The sequence below is a fragment of the Cololabis saira genome, chromosome 18 (genome assembly GCF_033807715.1).
Source record: "Cololabis saira isolate AMF1-May2022 chromosome 18, fColSai1.1, whole genome shotgun sequence".
In the NCBI taxonomy this organism is placed as follows: Eukaryota; Metazoa; Chordata; class Actinopteri; order Beloniformes; family Belonidae; genus Cololabis; species Cololabis saira.
Window position 1 is genome coordinate 26638427 of NC_084604.1, and position 17518 is coordinate 26655944.

Below are 17518 nucleotides of genomic sequence, written 5' to 3' on the forward strand. Positions count from 1 at the left end.
GAAGAAACTTTAATTTGCCCTGACACATTTCATAAGGCTCAAGCGCTGCTTTTGCTAAGAGTACTTTAACTGTCAATTGATTCAAATATTAGTTTAGTCGTTTGCTCCTGTGTATGTCGTTGTTTAGTGAGACGAAAACAACGCAACGCAGAAATACTGTATGTCCAACCATGCATATGAAATATCGACCATAAACATCAGTTTACGTGCCAACTGTGAAAGACCAAGCATGTCCTTGCTTTACCCCCAAAGTACCATATGTAATGATGTGCTGCCCCTAGAAGGGCCTGCTATTTATATCGACATTTTGGCATATCCTCATGACTGCAATATAAATACAGCCCCAGCTCTTTTTTTAATTTTTTATTTTTTTATTATCAAACAGGAGGTTAAGTGCTGCAAAGTCACATCAAGTTACAGATTCCTTATTAATATAATAATTCAGCATATAACTTAAATACCTTTTATCTGGTTATTCTAGACTGTTTGATATTTTAAAAATATAAAAAGCTCTTATTTTTGTATGTAATTACAGAATTACACAACATGACACCATGGACCCTGAAATATTTGACGGTCTTTAATTAACTCCCATATTATGCCCTTTTCTATTGTCTGACTTAATACGATGCCATGGAGACCGTTGTATTAATTGGTCTGGGGTTTTGTGAATCACCTCATGCTCTCTTTGCTCTGTCTGGGCCCGGTGATAAAGGCAGAATGAGTCATCTGTGCCCACAGTTCTTTCTGTCATCCACTCACAACTATCATCCATCCACCTGCTGTTTGGGTCTCATGGTTGTTCCTTCCTGTTCAAGTCTGGGACAGGAATCTAAATCACATCTCTGTGTTTTATTTTAAAGTGTATTTCACATATGTGTGACATCGAACAGGGGTCAGTTTAGTTTAGTTGTTAGTTTAGTTTCTAGTAATGATTATGTTTTCAGTTAGGCCTCAACCTGGGTTAAAACCATGAGGAACAAACAAGAAACATGAAGAGACTTAATATACAGTTTATGTTAATGATGTATGTATTTATAAGAATCAGATTTACTGAGATAAGATTTTGTTTTGTTGCTACAGTGATGATGATGAAGACGTAACAAATCGCTATAACGTGGCTTAAAAATTAAATGCCAAAAGGGAAAATTCATCTTACAGCATTTATAAAAATGCAAACTGGGTCAGCAAATATGCTGTTTTTCTTCATCAAGCATCCTCAAAAGTGGACATGACTGCAAATAACAAACGGAAGCAAGCTGTGGCTGATTACATGCCTTAATGAGGGAATCAGGTTTGCTTGTGACTGCAATAATGATGCAATTTTAGATATTTTCATTTTTATATTTCAGTATCTCAGCTTCTGATTTAATGTGTTAACAGCTGTTTTTTGCTACAAATAATGTATTAAGTCTGTTATTGGTTATTAACCTGCTTTAAGGGGAAAAATATAGTTTTTTCTGAGAATTAACTTTGCCAAAACAAGTTATACATTTTGAGAAAAATATTTAATGCACAAAGTTGTTTTTTTTTTCCAAGGTTTTTCTTTTTTTTTTTTGTTGAGCCGTATTGGAGGATCTAAGTTATTTTATCTGAAAATATCAGCTCTTTTCCCAAAAAATTTACGTATGTACGATGTAATTAAAACATGCAATATCGGTTGAAAGTTGTGAAGACAATATGTGATGTGAGAAATACACTGATACTGCAGCATACAGTGTTAATGTTTTTCTGCTTTGCAGCTCAAATTGATCTCTGACAATGACTAGGCAACCCCGGTCCTAGAGATCCACAGTCCTGCATGTTTTAGATGTGTCCTTGCAACACCACACCTGACTCTAATTAACGGTCCTCATCAGCTTCTCATCCAGGTGTGCACAGGTCTGTTAACGACACAGTCCTTTGTATCAGGGTTTGATGAAGCAGAAACACATTTAAATCTAGGCTTGCCTACCCCTGGACTAGACAATGAAAACACTGAAAAAAAGAGAGAGAGAGAGAGAGAGAGAGAGAGAGAGAGAGAGAGAGAGAGAGAGAGAGAGAGAGAGAGAGAGAGAGAGAGAGAGAGAGAATTATTATTTCTACTACAATAATATGTTTTTAAAACAATAAATACATAAATAAAAATTGCACCCTGTACCAATGGCAACAGCAGCACTCCTTATCCTAATTTCTTATAAATTAGCAGCTCAACTGGTTGGTCAAATATATTATTGACATTTAGAATACATGGCACTTGGAAAATATGAGACAACTGTTTTTTGCAGTTTTTGTTGTTTTTGTGATATTGATATTGCACAAGCTGCTAGATTTTTAATATATTGTTCAGCCCTGAGACATGTATTAGTGGGGTTGCTGTGCAAGAACAATCCCACATTGTGCTATAAGAAAAAAAAAGGTATTCTTCTGAGATTTTCTTTCTCGACAAACTAGTTTGATGTGGAAATGCGGTTAAAATGAACGTGTTTTTCTGTCTTCTGTCTCTCTGGAACTCTGTAAGGCACCAGATTGGTAGTTTGTTTTTTTCTTTGCCAGAAGCCTCTGGATGAGAGAAAGTTGCCCAGCTACCTCATAGGATCCAAAAATACTTTAAAAGAAAAGTTTCCACGTTTTACACATCTTTTAACTTGCCAGAATGTTGACAGTTTCTACTTTTCAAACACAAATGTCCCACCAATATGTGTGCAAGAAAGCCTTATTTTGGCCACAAAGTTTCCCTTCAAGTAGCTGCAGTTTTAGATAAAGTTTCACTCCATTTTGCGTTTGACGGACTTAAGACGGCCGTGGAAACCCATAACTGCCAGTCAGAGCTCCTCAACTGCCAGTCAGAATTCATCCCTATGGAAACTTCTGGCAGTATCTCAGAGTCAACAGCAGATCAGCAGCTTCTCTGTTTTGGTCTGTTTACAAAAACCTTCACAGGTCCATGCCAGACTTTTAAGCAGGGGGCAACAGAGCAGCGGCAGATAGTAGCAGTTACTGAGTTACTGAGATCTTCCCCCTTCGTTTTGTAGAGCAAAAACAGTTGATCAGCAAAAATTCATAATCGGATTCCTTTTATCACACTCAACAAAGATCCAAGATTGGTTACAGGGGATTGTCTGTTTCAGTACCTCCGCATTTAGATTTAACTTGACAAAGTGACTTCTTTTTCACAAATAAGGAGTAATATTCAAGAGAGAGAAGAGCAATTATCCACCCAGCCATGCAGGGAACAGGGTCATTCACTTGATCAGTTGCTGCTGTTCTACTCAGTAGGGTTGTCAGAGTATGATTTTTTTTTTTTTGCTGGACAATATATTTAAAACGCCAACTCATGCATGTCAGACACATTAAGAGCTGGATGTCCACTAACTTTTTGCCTCTAAATCCAGATGAAACGGAGGTTATTGTTTTTGGTCCCCAACACCATAGGAAGGGAATAGATGGTGTTGCGGTGGCTTCCAGTGCTACTGTGCGAAAACTTGGTCAGGATTTGTCGTTTGAACAGCATATTAATCAGGTTTGTAAGACAGGGATTTTTTATGAGCATCCTCTCCCAGAGTGATATGAAAAACTAATTCACATGTTTGTATCTTCCAGACTAGATTACTGTAATGTGTTATTAGCAGGATGTCCAAGTAATTTGCTGAATAGGCTCCAGCTGATCCAAAATGCAGCAGCGTGAGTGCTGACAGGAATCAACAAGAGAGACCACGTCTCTCCAGTGTTAGCGTCCCTCCATTGGCTCCCCGTGAAACTTAGAATCCAATTCTAAATTTTATTACTTGCGTATAAAGTCCGAAACGGCCTAGCTTTGCGATACTTGCAAGACCTAATAGTACTTTATGTTCCTGGCAGAGCTCTCCGTTCTCAGAGTGCAGGTTTACTCGTAGTTCCTAGAGTATCCAAAAGTAGATCTGGAGGGGCGGGCCTTCTGCTATCAGGCACCATTATTATGGAACCAACTTCCAGCTTATAGCTAGTGTCTTAGGGCCAGTAGTCATAGCTGCAGCTACAGGACAAGACTAGAGCAGGTTCGTCTTCGATATGCTGCAGGGAGACACCAACATGATCCACTGAGCGTTGCTCTCACCCTCCTTCTATCTTCTTCCTCTTTCTTTTCTTCAGCTCAATCCAAAATTATTAATTAGAAGTATCTCAAAATCTTAATTGCGCTCAATTATTCTTGTAGTTTGTTGTGCTGGTCTACCCCCTCCTTTTCTCTTCTATACATGTTTGTAGGCCAGAGCTTCCAGAGCTCCACGCTGACCTGCAGTCCCCCCCTCTGACCACCTCAGTGTCTGCTGTCTACATGATATAGTTGTTTCTGTAATACACCAACTAACCATGTATCAGTAATATGAATATAAATCTCTTATTTCTGCTGCGCACAGATAATGAATACAAATATATCTTGTCTTTTGTACCTTTGACAATATATCTGTGCCTCTCTTCTGTCTGTTCTTTATTCTCTCTGTCTGATCTCCCTTTTCCTACTCCACCCGGCTGGCCTTTGGGAGGAGGGTCCCCCCCTTTTGAGCCAGGTCCTGCTCTAGGTTTCTTCCCTCTTAAAAGGGCCATTGTTTATGTAATAATTGCTCTGGGGTTATGTTCTGGGTCTCTGGAAAGCGCCTAAAGATTCAGGGTGGTCTACCTAAAACTCCTTATCAATGGTCATGCATGTCCTCTAGTAAAAATATAATAAAAGTAAACAGAAATTATGTAAATATAGTAGACTATGTATGATGATTTTAAATAGGGGCCCTTCAAATTAACAGTAGGAGACCTGTGCATGCCTTCATGCAAAACATGCAAAACTATTTCAAATATAAAAGCGTTTTAAGTTTGGACAGATTATGCTTTCAAAACTAATACTTATTGCATTAATTTGATCTCTTTACAAGGACAAAAGTTCTCCTGAAATGTAATGTGCATTGTCGCTGAGGCAATGCAGGCTCAATAATTCTTGGTTCTCGATCTTTAATTAATTCGTAATGTAATTTTTGTTTCAGGCTTAAGGACTGCTGACAGTGGAAATGAGACCTACAACGCTGATGGACAGTTCAACAGCTAAGGATTCATTTTACACCGTGTGAACTGCAGTGGATGTGGGACAGGAAACAGAAAAGTAAAGGAAGAGTGAAATAAAACAGACTAAACTGCATGATCAGACTTCAGAATGCCTGTAAATAAGTGATGTTGCCCTCAGGCAGGGATTACCTCTTCTTTATTCTCTCCCTCACCATCTCTCCCACTCTTCCTCCCTCACACAGCACAAGAGCCATCCAGCTCCAAGTCTCTGAGCTGTGAGGGCTCTCACCGTGCTCATCTGCCCGTAAACAAACACAAGCACTCAAGCTTCTGCATCCTTCTCATGGTCGTTGGGCTGACTTCCTCTGCTGCGTCTCCTGTTCTCGTTCTTGACCATGAAGAGGCCCAAGCAGCAGACGGGGCCCCTGAGTTTCCTAAACTTCTTCAGTCGAAAGCCCAAATCGGAGCCAAAGTCCGAGAGGCCTGTGGAGGCCTGGCCCAAAGAGGAGGTGGCTATAACCCTAACCCCGAGCGAGCATCCAGAGCAGGTAAACCCAAGGCTCCCACTACCACTGACATATGACAATAACATTTATATCGGTATCGTATCATGCTCCTGCTCATACCACCCAATGTCCCTTTCTCAAATTGTTGTCTGTGCTGCCAGCAGCAGCCTGGCCGTGAGCTCCTCACGTTAATCATACTTAGTCATTTTATACAAATGAAACGTATGGTGATCTAATGCTGTTCTCTCCTCTCAGAATCTCAGCGCTGCAGCAGAAGATGCTGGAGAATCAAGAGCCCCTGGAGCCGAAAGAGGAGACGGAGGAGATCCACCAGCAGCAGCAGCAGCCGCGGTGGGCGAAAGCGAGGGAGCCGCAGGACAATGTGTGGGCGGGGCCAGCAGCGGCTCCACCGGCGTCATGTCCCTCTCATCCTCCAGCCAGGAGCAGCTATTGGATGAACACTTGGAAGAGTGCCCGCTGTGCCTGCTGAGTCAACCGCGTTGCCACTTCCCGCGACTCACTTCCTGTTCCCACAGGGCATGTTCCGACTGCCTCCGCCAGTACCTGCGCATCGAGATATCAGAGAGCAGGGTGGGCATCGCATGCCCTCAGTGTCCTGAGACGCTAGCGCCACTGGATGTTCGTGCCATCCTGGATGACCAGGCACTGCTGGAGAGGTTTGAGGAGTATCAGCTGAGGCGGTTTCTCGCTTCTGATCCTGATACACGCTGGTGTCCTGCGCCTGACTGCAGGTGAGAATTGAACCACATCCCTACCTATCACTTCTATCTTTCTATGATTTTTAAACGGATGAGGTGATTTAACAGGGATATGAACCAGTCAAAAATAGCTCCTTGGTATTGTCTTAATTTATTAAAAAAAAAAAAAAACATCTCTTGTTGGCACTTTGAGTGATATAGTAACAGCCCATTGTACAGTAATTTCCTAAAGGTTTTTTTCTGATGAAAGAAAAATTCTGTGTTTTAAATGTGTTAAAACTTTATACTACCATTTGCATACATTTACACACACTTTACTTTGTATTTGGTCATACTTGGTTGTTATAAAAGGGTCAGGACACTTTTACAATGTTTTTCTCATTCTTATTTCTCTTCTAACCTGGTTGGTTAAAATTCCAGTTTTTAGGTTGCTATAATTTCTACATTGATGTTTGTCTCTATCCTGACTGTCCCCCCCCCCCAAAAAATACATCAACATGATGCGGCCACCTCCGTGCTTGACTGTTGGAATGGTATGAACATGGCCTGTTGGATATTTTAGCCATATAGTGGCAATAGTTAAAACCTTGTTTCATCAGAAGATTTTTTTTCTATAGCTATTATTCTTAGCTATTATTATCTATTATTCTTTTTTGTCAAATTTGAGCCACTAGAGAACAGTTTCTGTCTGATCATGCTTTTATGAAGACCAGATTGGTAGACTGCTGATCAATGGTCTCCTTAATGGTTCCCTGGATATCTGTCGGCTTATTTCTTATCTGTCTGGCCAAGGCTTTTTATTCCCTTTCATCCTTAGTCTTAGTCCACAATAAAAAAAGCATGAAAAAACATGTTTAATTAAAGCCATAGGGAGCGTTCACATATGAATATGTTGAAAGCATCACTGGTGATGTGCCCAATATTTCTGGAACCATTTCACTGTAACTTTGTTTAAAACCTCGATTACACTTCGTTGTAAAGAGATTGAGTTTGAGGCTCAGCTACAACATGATTTCATTACAGTATTGATCTTGCGCATCATCATAAATCATACAGGAAGAAATCCTTTTTGCCAGACTCAGGGAGAGTTTTTTTTCTTCTTATTGACAGCAGCCCCAGATAACCACACAACAAGATGTTCTATTTAAACCCTTATAGTTTCTGCTGCGGATCGCAGCCTTCTTCGATACTGATCCACTGCTGCGTGACCTTAATGTTCATAGTTGGGTAAGAAGATATGGCCGTTTATGGGAAGTCCTAACGTGTGTGCGTGCTGTAGTGCATCTATTCAGGAAATGCTTGCGGTCAACGGTACACAAGCACCGGGGTTCAGTACACCATGGAAGACTGTCTCCTGGACTGTGAGCGCTCACCCAGTCATGATAAATGACTGGGAAAAAAATCAATATGCCAATCGGTCTGATGGAGTCATGAATTAAATACAAAGACATAAGAGGTCTTATGTTATATTAAAACTCCAGATTTATATAGATTTAAAGTGCATATTCATGAATTGCTAGGAGTTTCCATTTTGATCTGATCCATTATATAAACATATAATTCGCTACCGTCTTTGTGTTTCCGGGTTTCCAACAAACAGACATTCCACGAGGTGTTAGTGACTGAAGCTTAGCTGGAGATTAGTTTGGCTCTGAAAATGTGTGACAAAATGTGTGTTTTTGTGCTTAGTGCATCCACACACACACACTTTTATCTTTTGTGTGTAGACTTTCCGATGGTTTTTGCTGCACATGTCACACCACTGTAGATGGTTTTTGAATAAGCATCAGTAAGGAATTCTTTAAAAGACATAAATCTTTCACTGAATGCCAGGAAAAAACATTTGATATTAATTCCTGTCTTAACATTTCTGCTGAATTAAAGCCATACTGTGGGCTTTGTTCTGTTTATCAGGTTTTTATCCACAAAAATGGGCATTGTTCCCTGTCTTTAAGTCCCCTTGAAATTAAACCAGACTTTAAAAAAAAATATATATATATCTTACAGTCTGACAGTAAAATATGAATGATTGTTTTCGTCTTCAGTGTTGCTAAAACTATAATTTATCTTCTGTGAATGGAGCCTTTCACTAACTCGGATGACATCAGCAGCCTGAGAAATTGTTGCTGCTTGTTCTTTTTTTTTTTAGCTTGTCAAAATCTTTGCAGAACAAACTGTAAAAAGGTTTTTATAAGATCTAAATAATCCATTTAACGCTGACTTCTTTGATCTCTTGATAAAGATGAAACCTGGAAATGCTTCATCCTGAGCATGAGCTTGGCTTGAGAATTAGACAGTCGCCTGAAATCTGGGCTGACTCCGAAGCGGAATCGTGACGCCGGTATAATTATCCTCTTTTATGTGTGTGGCCCCTCAGTCTGTTTCAGTCTGTCAAACCTTGAAAACCACAAAAGGCTGGGAAGCCAGTGGAAAAAGCCAGGTAGGGCTTTTAAGTAATTCCTAAAAGACTTGGCACAGTCATGGGAATCCCTCACTCCAAGTTCCATTAGTATTTGACTGATCACAGTCTTTTGAATACTCCTCACCGAGGAACGGCATTGGGTCCACAGATTTTGAGTATCACCTTCTTACTTCAAACTACAGCCTTTGAGTCTTTGCACCGGCATCAACATGTTGACGCAGCAAGGATTGAGTGAGTGGACGGAGTATTGCATCACTTCGCTTTCTCTCTCCAGCTATGCAGTGATCGCTAATGGCTGCGCCGAGTGTCCAAAGCTGAGTTGTGGCCGCGATGGATGCGACACCGAGTTCTGCTACCACTGTCGGCAACTGTGGCACCCTAACCAAACCTGTGACCAGGCCCGGCGTCAGCGTGCTCGCCACACCTCAGGCAGCAATGATGCCTCCGCAATGTACGTCTTCAATGAAGAACCCGGAGGAGGTACGGCTGAAGGCCACATTTGTTTTGTTCTCCAGTGTCTGATTAGAGCAGTGTTTAATTAATAAACTGCAGCCAAGGGTGTATGAGCGAGTTAGGCATGGCCCCCTGGTGCAGGAGATCTGAGGTTTCTTTTAAAAAATGTATTAATGATATTAATCAGCATTTATCAAAATATCCTTCACCTTCACTTGGTGAAAGGTTTAATGAGAAGATTGTTAAACTGTTAACAAACACATGTTGAGCAATCTTCTCTTCTCTAATGACTGTTCCTGCAGATGCAGAGGAGATCAAAGCGTGCCCTCGCTGTGGTGCCTACATCATGAAGACCAATGATGGCAGCTGTAACCGCATGAACTGCACTGTATGTGCCTGTCAATTCTGCTGGCTGTGTATGCAGGAGATCACCGACGTGCACTACCTCAGGTGTCCTGTTCACCCTCAGACACATACATCAGGATCATGACATTTACGTCACACACACCCCACAATACTGTCACCCATGTTTAGCAAAACAGCCCACATACTCTCGTTCCGAGACTGTACTTGTAATTGAATATTAAGTTAGTTATCAGGCTAAACAGCTGAACACTATATGATTTCAGCATTGCACAACACGTGTGAAGATTTTAGTGCTTTCCTTCATTTTCTGATAGAGAATACATTATATCCAGGCTTTGGAGAGTTAGTCTGATAAATGAACAACGCTGAAACGTCATTAAGTTGGTACACAGATGGTGAAAGGAGACCCTGCCGTTCACCACAAACATCAAACATTCCCCTGCAATATTTGCGCAGTAAGCAGTATGCAGTATTTTCATTCCAAAAAGGATATGGTTTTGGTCTATTTATCCTTATTGATTATCGATGAAAAAAACAATAGTAAATCATTTTGCCAAGTACTGTAGTTAAAGGATAGATTACACACTAAAAGACTCGTAGGCCCCAGTTCACTTGCATCGTGCGTGGGGTGCATTTTTTCATTGCTTTTTTCTCCCTTTTCATTTTCGTTTTACTTCACATTTTGTTGTGTTTGTGTTTTGTGAACTGATTTAACAGTAAAATTAAAGAACACAGATCCCAGTCATGGTTTTTGTACTTAAATAATGGGAATTGATTGACGTTTTTACAGGTGAAAAAGAGTCGATCTTTGCAAAAAGCTTTAAGAATAATTCAGTTTGAACCTCCATTTAAATTACAGTTATGGTACTTTTCTATCTTTTCTTATTATGGTCCTCCTCCTCCTCTCCTTAATTTTATTAGTCTGTTCCTCCTCCTTCTCCACCTTTCTCTTCTTTTTGTATTTCTTCATCCTCCTCCTTCTTTTCCTTCTCTTTCTACATTTTTCCTCTTCCTCCCGGTTCCTCTTCTCCTCTGCCTAATTCTTATTTTCTTATTTTCTTATTCTTCCTCCTTCTCTGTCTTGTTTTTCTGCTTTTTTCTCCTACTTTATTGACTTATCTTACTGTTTCTCACCCTTTGTAACCCTCCTCAACTTATTTTCCTCTTCCCCCTCCGCATCCTCATTTTTCCTCTCCATCCTGCTCTCCTGTTGCCACAGTTGCTACAGAGTTGGCACTCCTGTTTCCCTCTTACCCTGGTCCATGTTTTATGTGAATTTCTTTTATCTCTCTTTGTCTGCTGGGAAAGTGTGTTTTTGTTGATCCTTTTGTAGTATAAGCATTAGCTCCCTACACTCCCCCATCTTCTCTCGTCCCTGTTGGCCTTTCATATTATAAATGATAGTTAACTGTCTACAAAGCTTGACACATGGCAGGGTAGCAGTGTACAATCTTAATACAATAATTCTCCTGCCCGGATCATGAAGTGCCATTTACTGCATACTGAGAGAAAGAGCATAGCTCGAAGGTGTTGTTGTTGCTCCTTATGTTGTCAATCCCGCTCCGACACGCTAATTGTTGTGCTATTAAGACCAAACAGCATTAGTCATTTAAAGTGCTCTCTGAGGCGTTGGGAGTTAATATGAAAACAAAAGTGTTCCAGCACTGGAGGCAGAAACAGTGTTGGCTCTTTGTGAACAAATTTAAATAAACTTTCCCATGTTTCTTACAGCGACATTTAAGACAAGCGAACATGTGAACATTTGGTGCAAATGGAATCAGTCCAGACAAACAAGGCAGATCATTGGGTACAAGTTAGCTACCAGAAACAAACTTTCATTATTATCTTATTATTCACAACAAAAGGACAAAGGTTTAAACTGGAAAACGGTATCTAATACCTCAGCATAAATACATTTTATCCACTAGGTGTAAAGACTGAATAATATAATAATAATGAATGAACCCGTTAAGTTCCAGCCTATTTTTAATGCCCATCTGCTTCTCTGCAGCAGTGGGCGCGGTTAAACACTTATATTTCAATATTGCACCAGATAGTGAATTTTTAAAGGTCTTTTGCATGCAGAAGGATCAAAACGTACTGTACGTCTCAGGGTTGGTGGTGGAGTGACACACAGAGTCGCTACTACAGCAGTTTTACCAGAACAGAGCGTGTCGGTTTTAGACAAAATAACACGCTGTTCTCAAAACAATATCTTTGCAGCTGTGTTAGGCATCGAAACCCAAACTGCACAGATACAACACTGGTCTGAACTGAGTGGGACTCGTAATGAACTCACAGAGTGACTGAAAATAGCATTCTTCATCACACTGTTGGCTGTCCTCAGCAGATCTGTTTTAGTCAAATGCTTTGACATAGCATTGGATCTAGTTAGTGTAACACATTATTTTACAGTGGCTCAATTTACCCCAGAACTGTGTGCACAGATCGAACTCTTTACTAAGCTCTGCTGTTGTTTCTGCTCTGCCTCAGTCCCTCAGGATGTACATTTTGGGGGAAGAAGCCATGGTCTCAAACCCGCAAGGTACTGTGGCAGGTGGGCATGTTGCTCGGAGCACCTGTGGTCATCTCGCTTATAGCGGGCATTGCCATCCCAGTCATCATTGTGGGCATACCCATCTACATGGGCCGCAAGGTCAGTGACAACATTTACAGTCAGTGAATCTCATGTATTTCACATTAGACTAACAATGAGTCGTTTTAGCTCTTGAGCTAATGCATGTTAGCAGAGCCGCCTGGGAGATTTGCGAGGCCCTGTGCGAAATGGCGGGGGGGGGGGGCCCCCGCCATTTCCCAAAATTTTGGGGTTTTTTGGGTCGGATTGAGTGTCTATATGTGCAATTTTAACTCTCCAATTAGCAAAATACTGGATACCTTCCCCTGCCTCATCATCATCTCTTGCCTCGACGCGGGGCCCCACGGCTGCTTGTCGGATCGGTGATTTTTGTAACAAATTTATCAAACGAGCCTTTCAGAGAGGCATTAAACTCTTTCATTTTCTTTAGTTTTTTTCTTTTTTCATCCCCTGATGGAAATTTTCTGAATCTGTCTCGTTCTCTCGACATTGTGTGGCAGTTTGTTCCAACTCCACTGTCTGGATCAGAGCAGCTTGTGTCTGCGCTTGGTCTGATCAGTTGTATGGAACAACAGACACACGCATCATTGCACATATATTTATTGATATGCACAGACTAGTACACATTTAGGTCTGTAATGGAACGTGTCTGTTGATATTTATAAGGGAAAAAACGAAAAACAAAAACGAAAAAAAAAAAAAAAAATTGAAAACATTTTTTTTTGAAAAAAAAAAAAAAAAAACGGCCCATAGCGCGAGGCCCCTTGGGGCGCGAGGCCCCGTGCGGTTGCACGGTTCGCACACCCCTTGCGGCGGCCCTGCATGTTAGTTAAATTAGATAGTAACAACATTTCTATTGGGACAATATGCACCTGAAATTAAAGGTCTGATTTCCTTTGTCTGTTTTTGTGTCCCAACACTGTGATGGCCCACGCAGGCTTCACATCGAGCCTCGTTTTCCCCCCACGCCTGCTAAAACACACTCATTAATGGATGTGAATAAGTGGTTGCTGATGGAGGACAACAACAGGGGCCAAATGAAATTTCCATTATGTAATTTATGTTTTATTTATTACCTTTCAGGTCCATGGTCGTTGTAAGAAAAACAATATCTCAGGAAGTAAGCACTACTTGACTGTGGCAAGCGGGGTGATGATGTCAGTGTTTGTGTCGCCGGTCATAGCAGCTGTCACTGTGGGTAAGGAACAGATGAAAACATTTGGACATATAAGGGCAAAGTCATTAAGGTTTGTTGATTTGTGTTGCCTCAGTAATGTCTTTTTAATATCTCTGAGCCCTTGAGCCTTTAATGACAGACATCAAAGAGCTCTCAACTGCTGAATATTATAATTAGTCAATGTTTAAAATGATAATTAGTCATATAACGTATTTAAAGGTTTTTTTTCAAGCAAATGATATTCAGTCAAGATTATTTCCTTAAATGTAGGAACAGCACTTCTGAATAGTCTTCACACTACCACACAGAATCTCAACTAGCATCTATACTTCGGCCTTATATCAGCTAAAAGTGGGATGCAAAATTGGTTTTCCAGGGTGGCCCTACCTATGTTAGCCCGTGTGAACCCATATGGAAACGAGTGGGGTCTGAACCAGTTTTTTTAGGTGTGGCTGAACTGGTACGTTTTCTTATTTGAGGCAAATGTTCCCAAAACTAAATTGGACCCACACAATTTGTCCCTTTCTTAGCCCAGGCGTTTCTTGTATCCCTCATGGGCATATATTTGGCCCACGTAGTTTTCCCAATTGGGGCCTAAATTACATTAAACCATGCGATTTGGCCATTTCAAACCCAAGAAGACTCTGTAACCAAATACTTTTAATCCAAATGGGTCTAATCATCATACAGTTGTCTAATATATCATCCAGTTGCATTTCAGTTGCTATGCCGCTGACAAAATAATCCATAAATCTGTTTCAGAGTGCTTTAAACAAAAGATTTTAGCCAATTTTCTAAAAACGTATTTTTATGACATCAAGATCTCCGTTTGCTGATTGGAACCCAAGCACAGAACAGGCCCGACCTCTGGATCCAACATGAGCTTCACTCTGGTCCTGTGAAACTGCAAGTTGGCCAGAAACTGGCCACCTAGCTTAAAAGACGCTGTGTATGCCAATTTTTTTTGCAACATGAATTTATTAATCACTCCAGTATTTACTCTGATTTAGTTGGTGCATCACTTTCATGATCAGATTTGGGGTCTAAAATATATGGCTTAACAAAGAGCCATTTACAGCCGTTCCACTGATAATATCTTTCTGATACTGACTGGTGCATGTTGGGGAGAGGTGCTGAATAATCCACAGGTTTGATATATTTAGCAATGATGGGGTGGGGGTTGGATAAGGTTGTTTAGAATGGAAGAGTAAAAATAGGGAAAAAAGGCTGCAAGACCAAGAAAATAATGGAGGTTATACGAGTCACAGTCTGTGTCACACTAGGTAATTGCTGTGCTTTGTCAGTATAACCATACTTTAAAATAGCTCAGTATTAGCCTGGCTAACACCTCCCATTGATAGAAACTTTAGTCTATGCACAATGTATCGAACCAGCAGGCAGACTTTAAACCTCAAACTTCAGGCTTAATTGTGGTTCCTACAATTTCAAAAAGGTAAAGGCTTCAATTGTCAGGCTACTCTTCTCTTGAAACCAGTTTCAAGTTACCATACACTCAGACTCAAGCCTCCCCTGTCCATTGACAGGTGATGTCAAACTTTGCTGAATGGAGCTATGAGAGTTTTTAACTTTCAACCATAGACCAAAAAAAAACAATGGACAAAGCATTAAGTCCAATGACTCATTGATTTCTGTGGAGCCGTTTTGAAGCATTTTTTTCTTCGTACTGAGCGCCTCCATGTTGATTGCAAAGCCGACGGGAACACGCCCACAATATGTCAATCAAAGTTAGCTCTGGCTACCAGCTCTTTCAGCCGATCCCTGTCGAAATAGCTACAGAGCTGAAGCAGAAGTTAACTGCGTGTCAAATGTTGATTCATTGGCAAAATCAAAAGATACTGCTGTGCTTAGCCGAGTCTGGATTAGTACAAACTCCTGGTTGCTTCGCTAAGTGGGGTAGCATGGCGATTATGGATGTGGTAGTGATAACAGCTAGCCATTGGCTGAACTGACTGTCAATTAATCATATTATAAATAAATCTATTGTTTTATATAAACTCCTCTGAGGTAGTGTAAGAACCCCCCCCCCCCCCCCCCCCCCCAGAGGTGTCATAGGTGTCATCTCTTTCCTGATTTTTAAGTATTCCTTTATACTTTACCTACTTTTTCCCCAACCATTAGCCATTAGCTTGAAAAAAAAGAAAACATTCCTCCAGTGGTAGTGGTAGAACATATAAAAGATATACAGGTTGATTGAACTATTGAGATCCCTCTATTGTATCACTATTAAAGTAACAAACTACTACTACTACTGTGCTACTGATTTAAAACTTTAAAATACAGTATTTTCCACAACATAAGGCGCACCTTCAATAAATGGCCTATTTTAAAACCATCTTCATATATAAGGCGCACTGCATTATAAGACGCACAGAATATACGGTAAGATACCATACTATAGTGGCTGTGGTTGTGTTACGTAGGCCTATCTACCTGATGGAGCTGCGCTACAAAAAAACGCTACAAAATGCTACAGCAAATGCAAAAAAAAACAACAAGAAAAGTACTGTAAATTGAACTTTATTAACAAAATAAAAACCAGCTTTCTGAAAACTTTGTTCACTCCCAAAACAAACGCGGAGGGGAACTTTTCCAGTCCATTCCTCGAATCCCTCGAAATCTTCTTCAGTGTCAGAATGCAACAGCTGGGCGAGTGCGGCATCCAATGGTCCCGGCTCCGTCTCGTCACAGTCGCCATTATGCGAGTCAGCGTCACTGCTGTTGTCTTGAACGTCTGTGACGATTCCTGCTGGTTTTATCACCGTTACTTTGTCGACACCTACTACAGTACCCACTATCCCCCTGACTACAGTAACAGCAATTACCGTAATGATCATATATAAGGCACACTGCATTATAAGGTGCACTGCTGGTTTTTGAGAAAATTAAAGGTTTTTAGGTGCGCCCTATAGTGCGGAAAATATGGTACTGTGTTTTTAAATTATAATTAAAACAAATACTTTAAATGACTATGATGTTATACAGAATAATATATTTCCAAAAACCTAATGAGTAAAAAATGTGATTTTCTTACCTTTGTTCCTTCTGAGGGCGCGAGAATGCTTGCTATTCCCCCCAAAAAACTACAAAAAACAAGATCTCTCTCAGCTAATTAAAGCAGCCATTAACTTTATTTTATTAGTTGTTGTGTTTTATCTATTTATTAGAAAACGAGCATTGATCGATGAGCGGTTGTCCCTCTCTGACCGCGCTGCAACTGTCTCTCAGTCATGCCACTTAGCACGCTACATCCATCCATTTTCACTTCTGCTTCATCCTCTTCAAGGTCATGAGGGAGCAGAAATCTGTCCCAGCTGTTACCAGGCAAAAAGTGTGATGCAGCACGGTTATATTGCACTAGAACATAGACTCATATTTGTGTCACTAGGGGTGCAGAGTTGTTACTGTATATTACATTAAATTGTATAGTCTTATTTTTACATGCACAGTGAACTAGGTTGTTTGGCTGGTGTTTGATAAACCAACAAGGACACATCCCTCCATTACTCATTGACCTCCACCTGTTACCTGTGGTTACCAGAATCAAACACGCTGATGTATTTAACAAAGTCCTTGTAGAGCTGCCTAAACTCAGTCATACAGGCTTTTCCTTCTTCTGGACCTCTCAGGATTCTACAAGCATAAAGCATCCTCAAACCAAACTATTGTTATTTGTAGTTCATCAATGGTTGAATGAGCAGGGTGCCATTCTCTCCACTTAATAGTCTTTCAAAGAAACATGTCTTGCATACCTACTCTGCACTGACTTTGCGGTCGTACTTTTTCATTTTTAATTCATTCAGAATATAATGGGGGGCAGCACGGTGGTTAGCACTGTTTCCTCACAGCAAGAAGGCTCCCGGTTCAACTCCCTGGCCCAGCGATGGTCTTTTTGTGTGGAGTTTGCTTTTTCTCCCCGTGCTTGTGTGGGTTCCCTTCTGGGTACTCCCATAGTACACGGCTTCCTCCCATAGTCCAAAAACATGCATAGTAGGTTAATTGATGTTTCGATATTGCCCATAGGTGTGAGTGAGTGTGCCTGGTTGTGTGTATTGTTAGAATTTTATGAAATTGTTAAAGGTATGAGGGGTTTTTCTATAAGATTCTACACTGGTGGTTGCTCTCAGGGCAGGGCCACCTCCTGGTTTTTATGACTAGACTGTTTAGCTGAGTTCTTCTTTATGTGAGGACGGTGAAGAGGAATGGATGTTTTAAGATTGATGGGTCCCGGCCGCTCGGTGGCGCAGT

At 40.8% G+C, this 17518-nt stretch overlaps 1 protein-coding gene across 3 annotated transcripts in view; it reads left to right on the forward strand.

The window, feature by feature from the left end:
• Positions 1 to 17518, forward strand: part of si:ch211-278j3.3 (E3 ubiquitin-protein ligase RNF19B) — a 36215-nt gene that overhangs the window by 10835 nt on the left and 7862 nt on the right. For all 3 annotated transcript variants that reach the window (XM_061746652.1, XM_061746654.1, XM_061746653.1), the window contains exons 2-8: positions 4995 to 5110; positions 5256 to 5561; positions 5775 to 6271; positions 8935 to 9140; positions 9416 to 9563; positions 11973 to 12135; positions 13159 to 13273. In XM_061746652.1, the coding sequence (XP_061602636.1) occupies positions 5409 to 5561; positions 5775 to 6271; positions 8935 to 9140; positions 9416 to 9563; positions 11973 to 12135; positions 13159 to 13273 (1282 nt within the window). In that variant the 5' untranslated portion in view covers positions 4995 to 5110; positions 5256 to 5408. The remainder of the gene's footprint in view (positions 1 to 4994; positions 5111 to 5255; positions 5562 to 5774; positions 6272 to 8934; positions 9141 to 9415; positions 9564 to 11972; positions 12136 to 13158; positions 13274 to 17518) is intronic.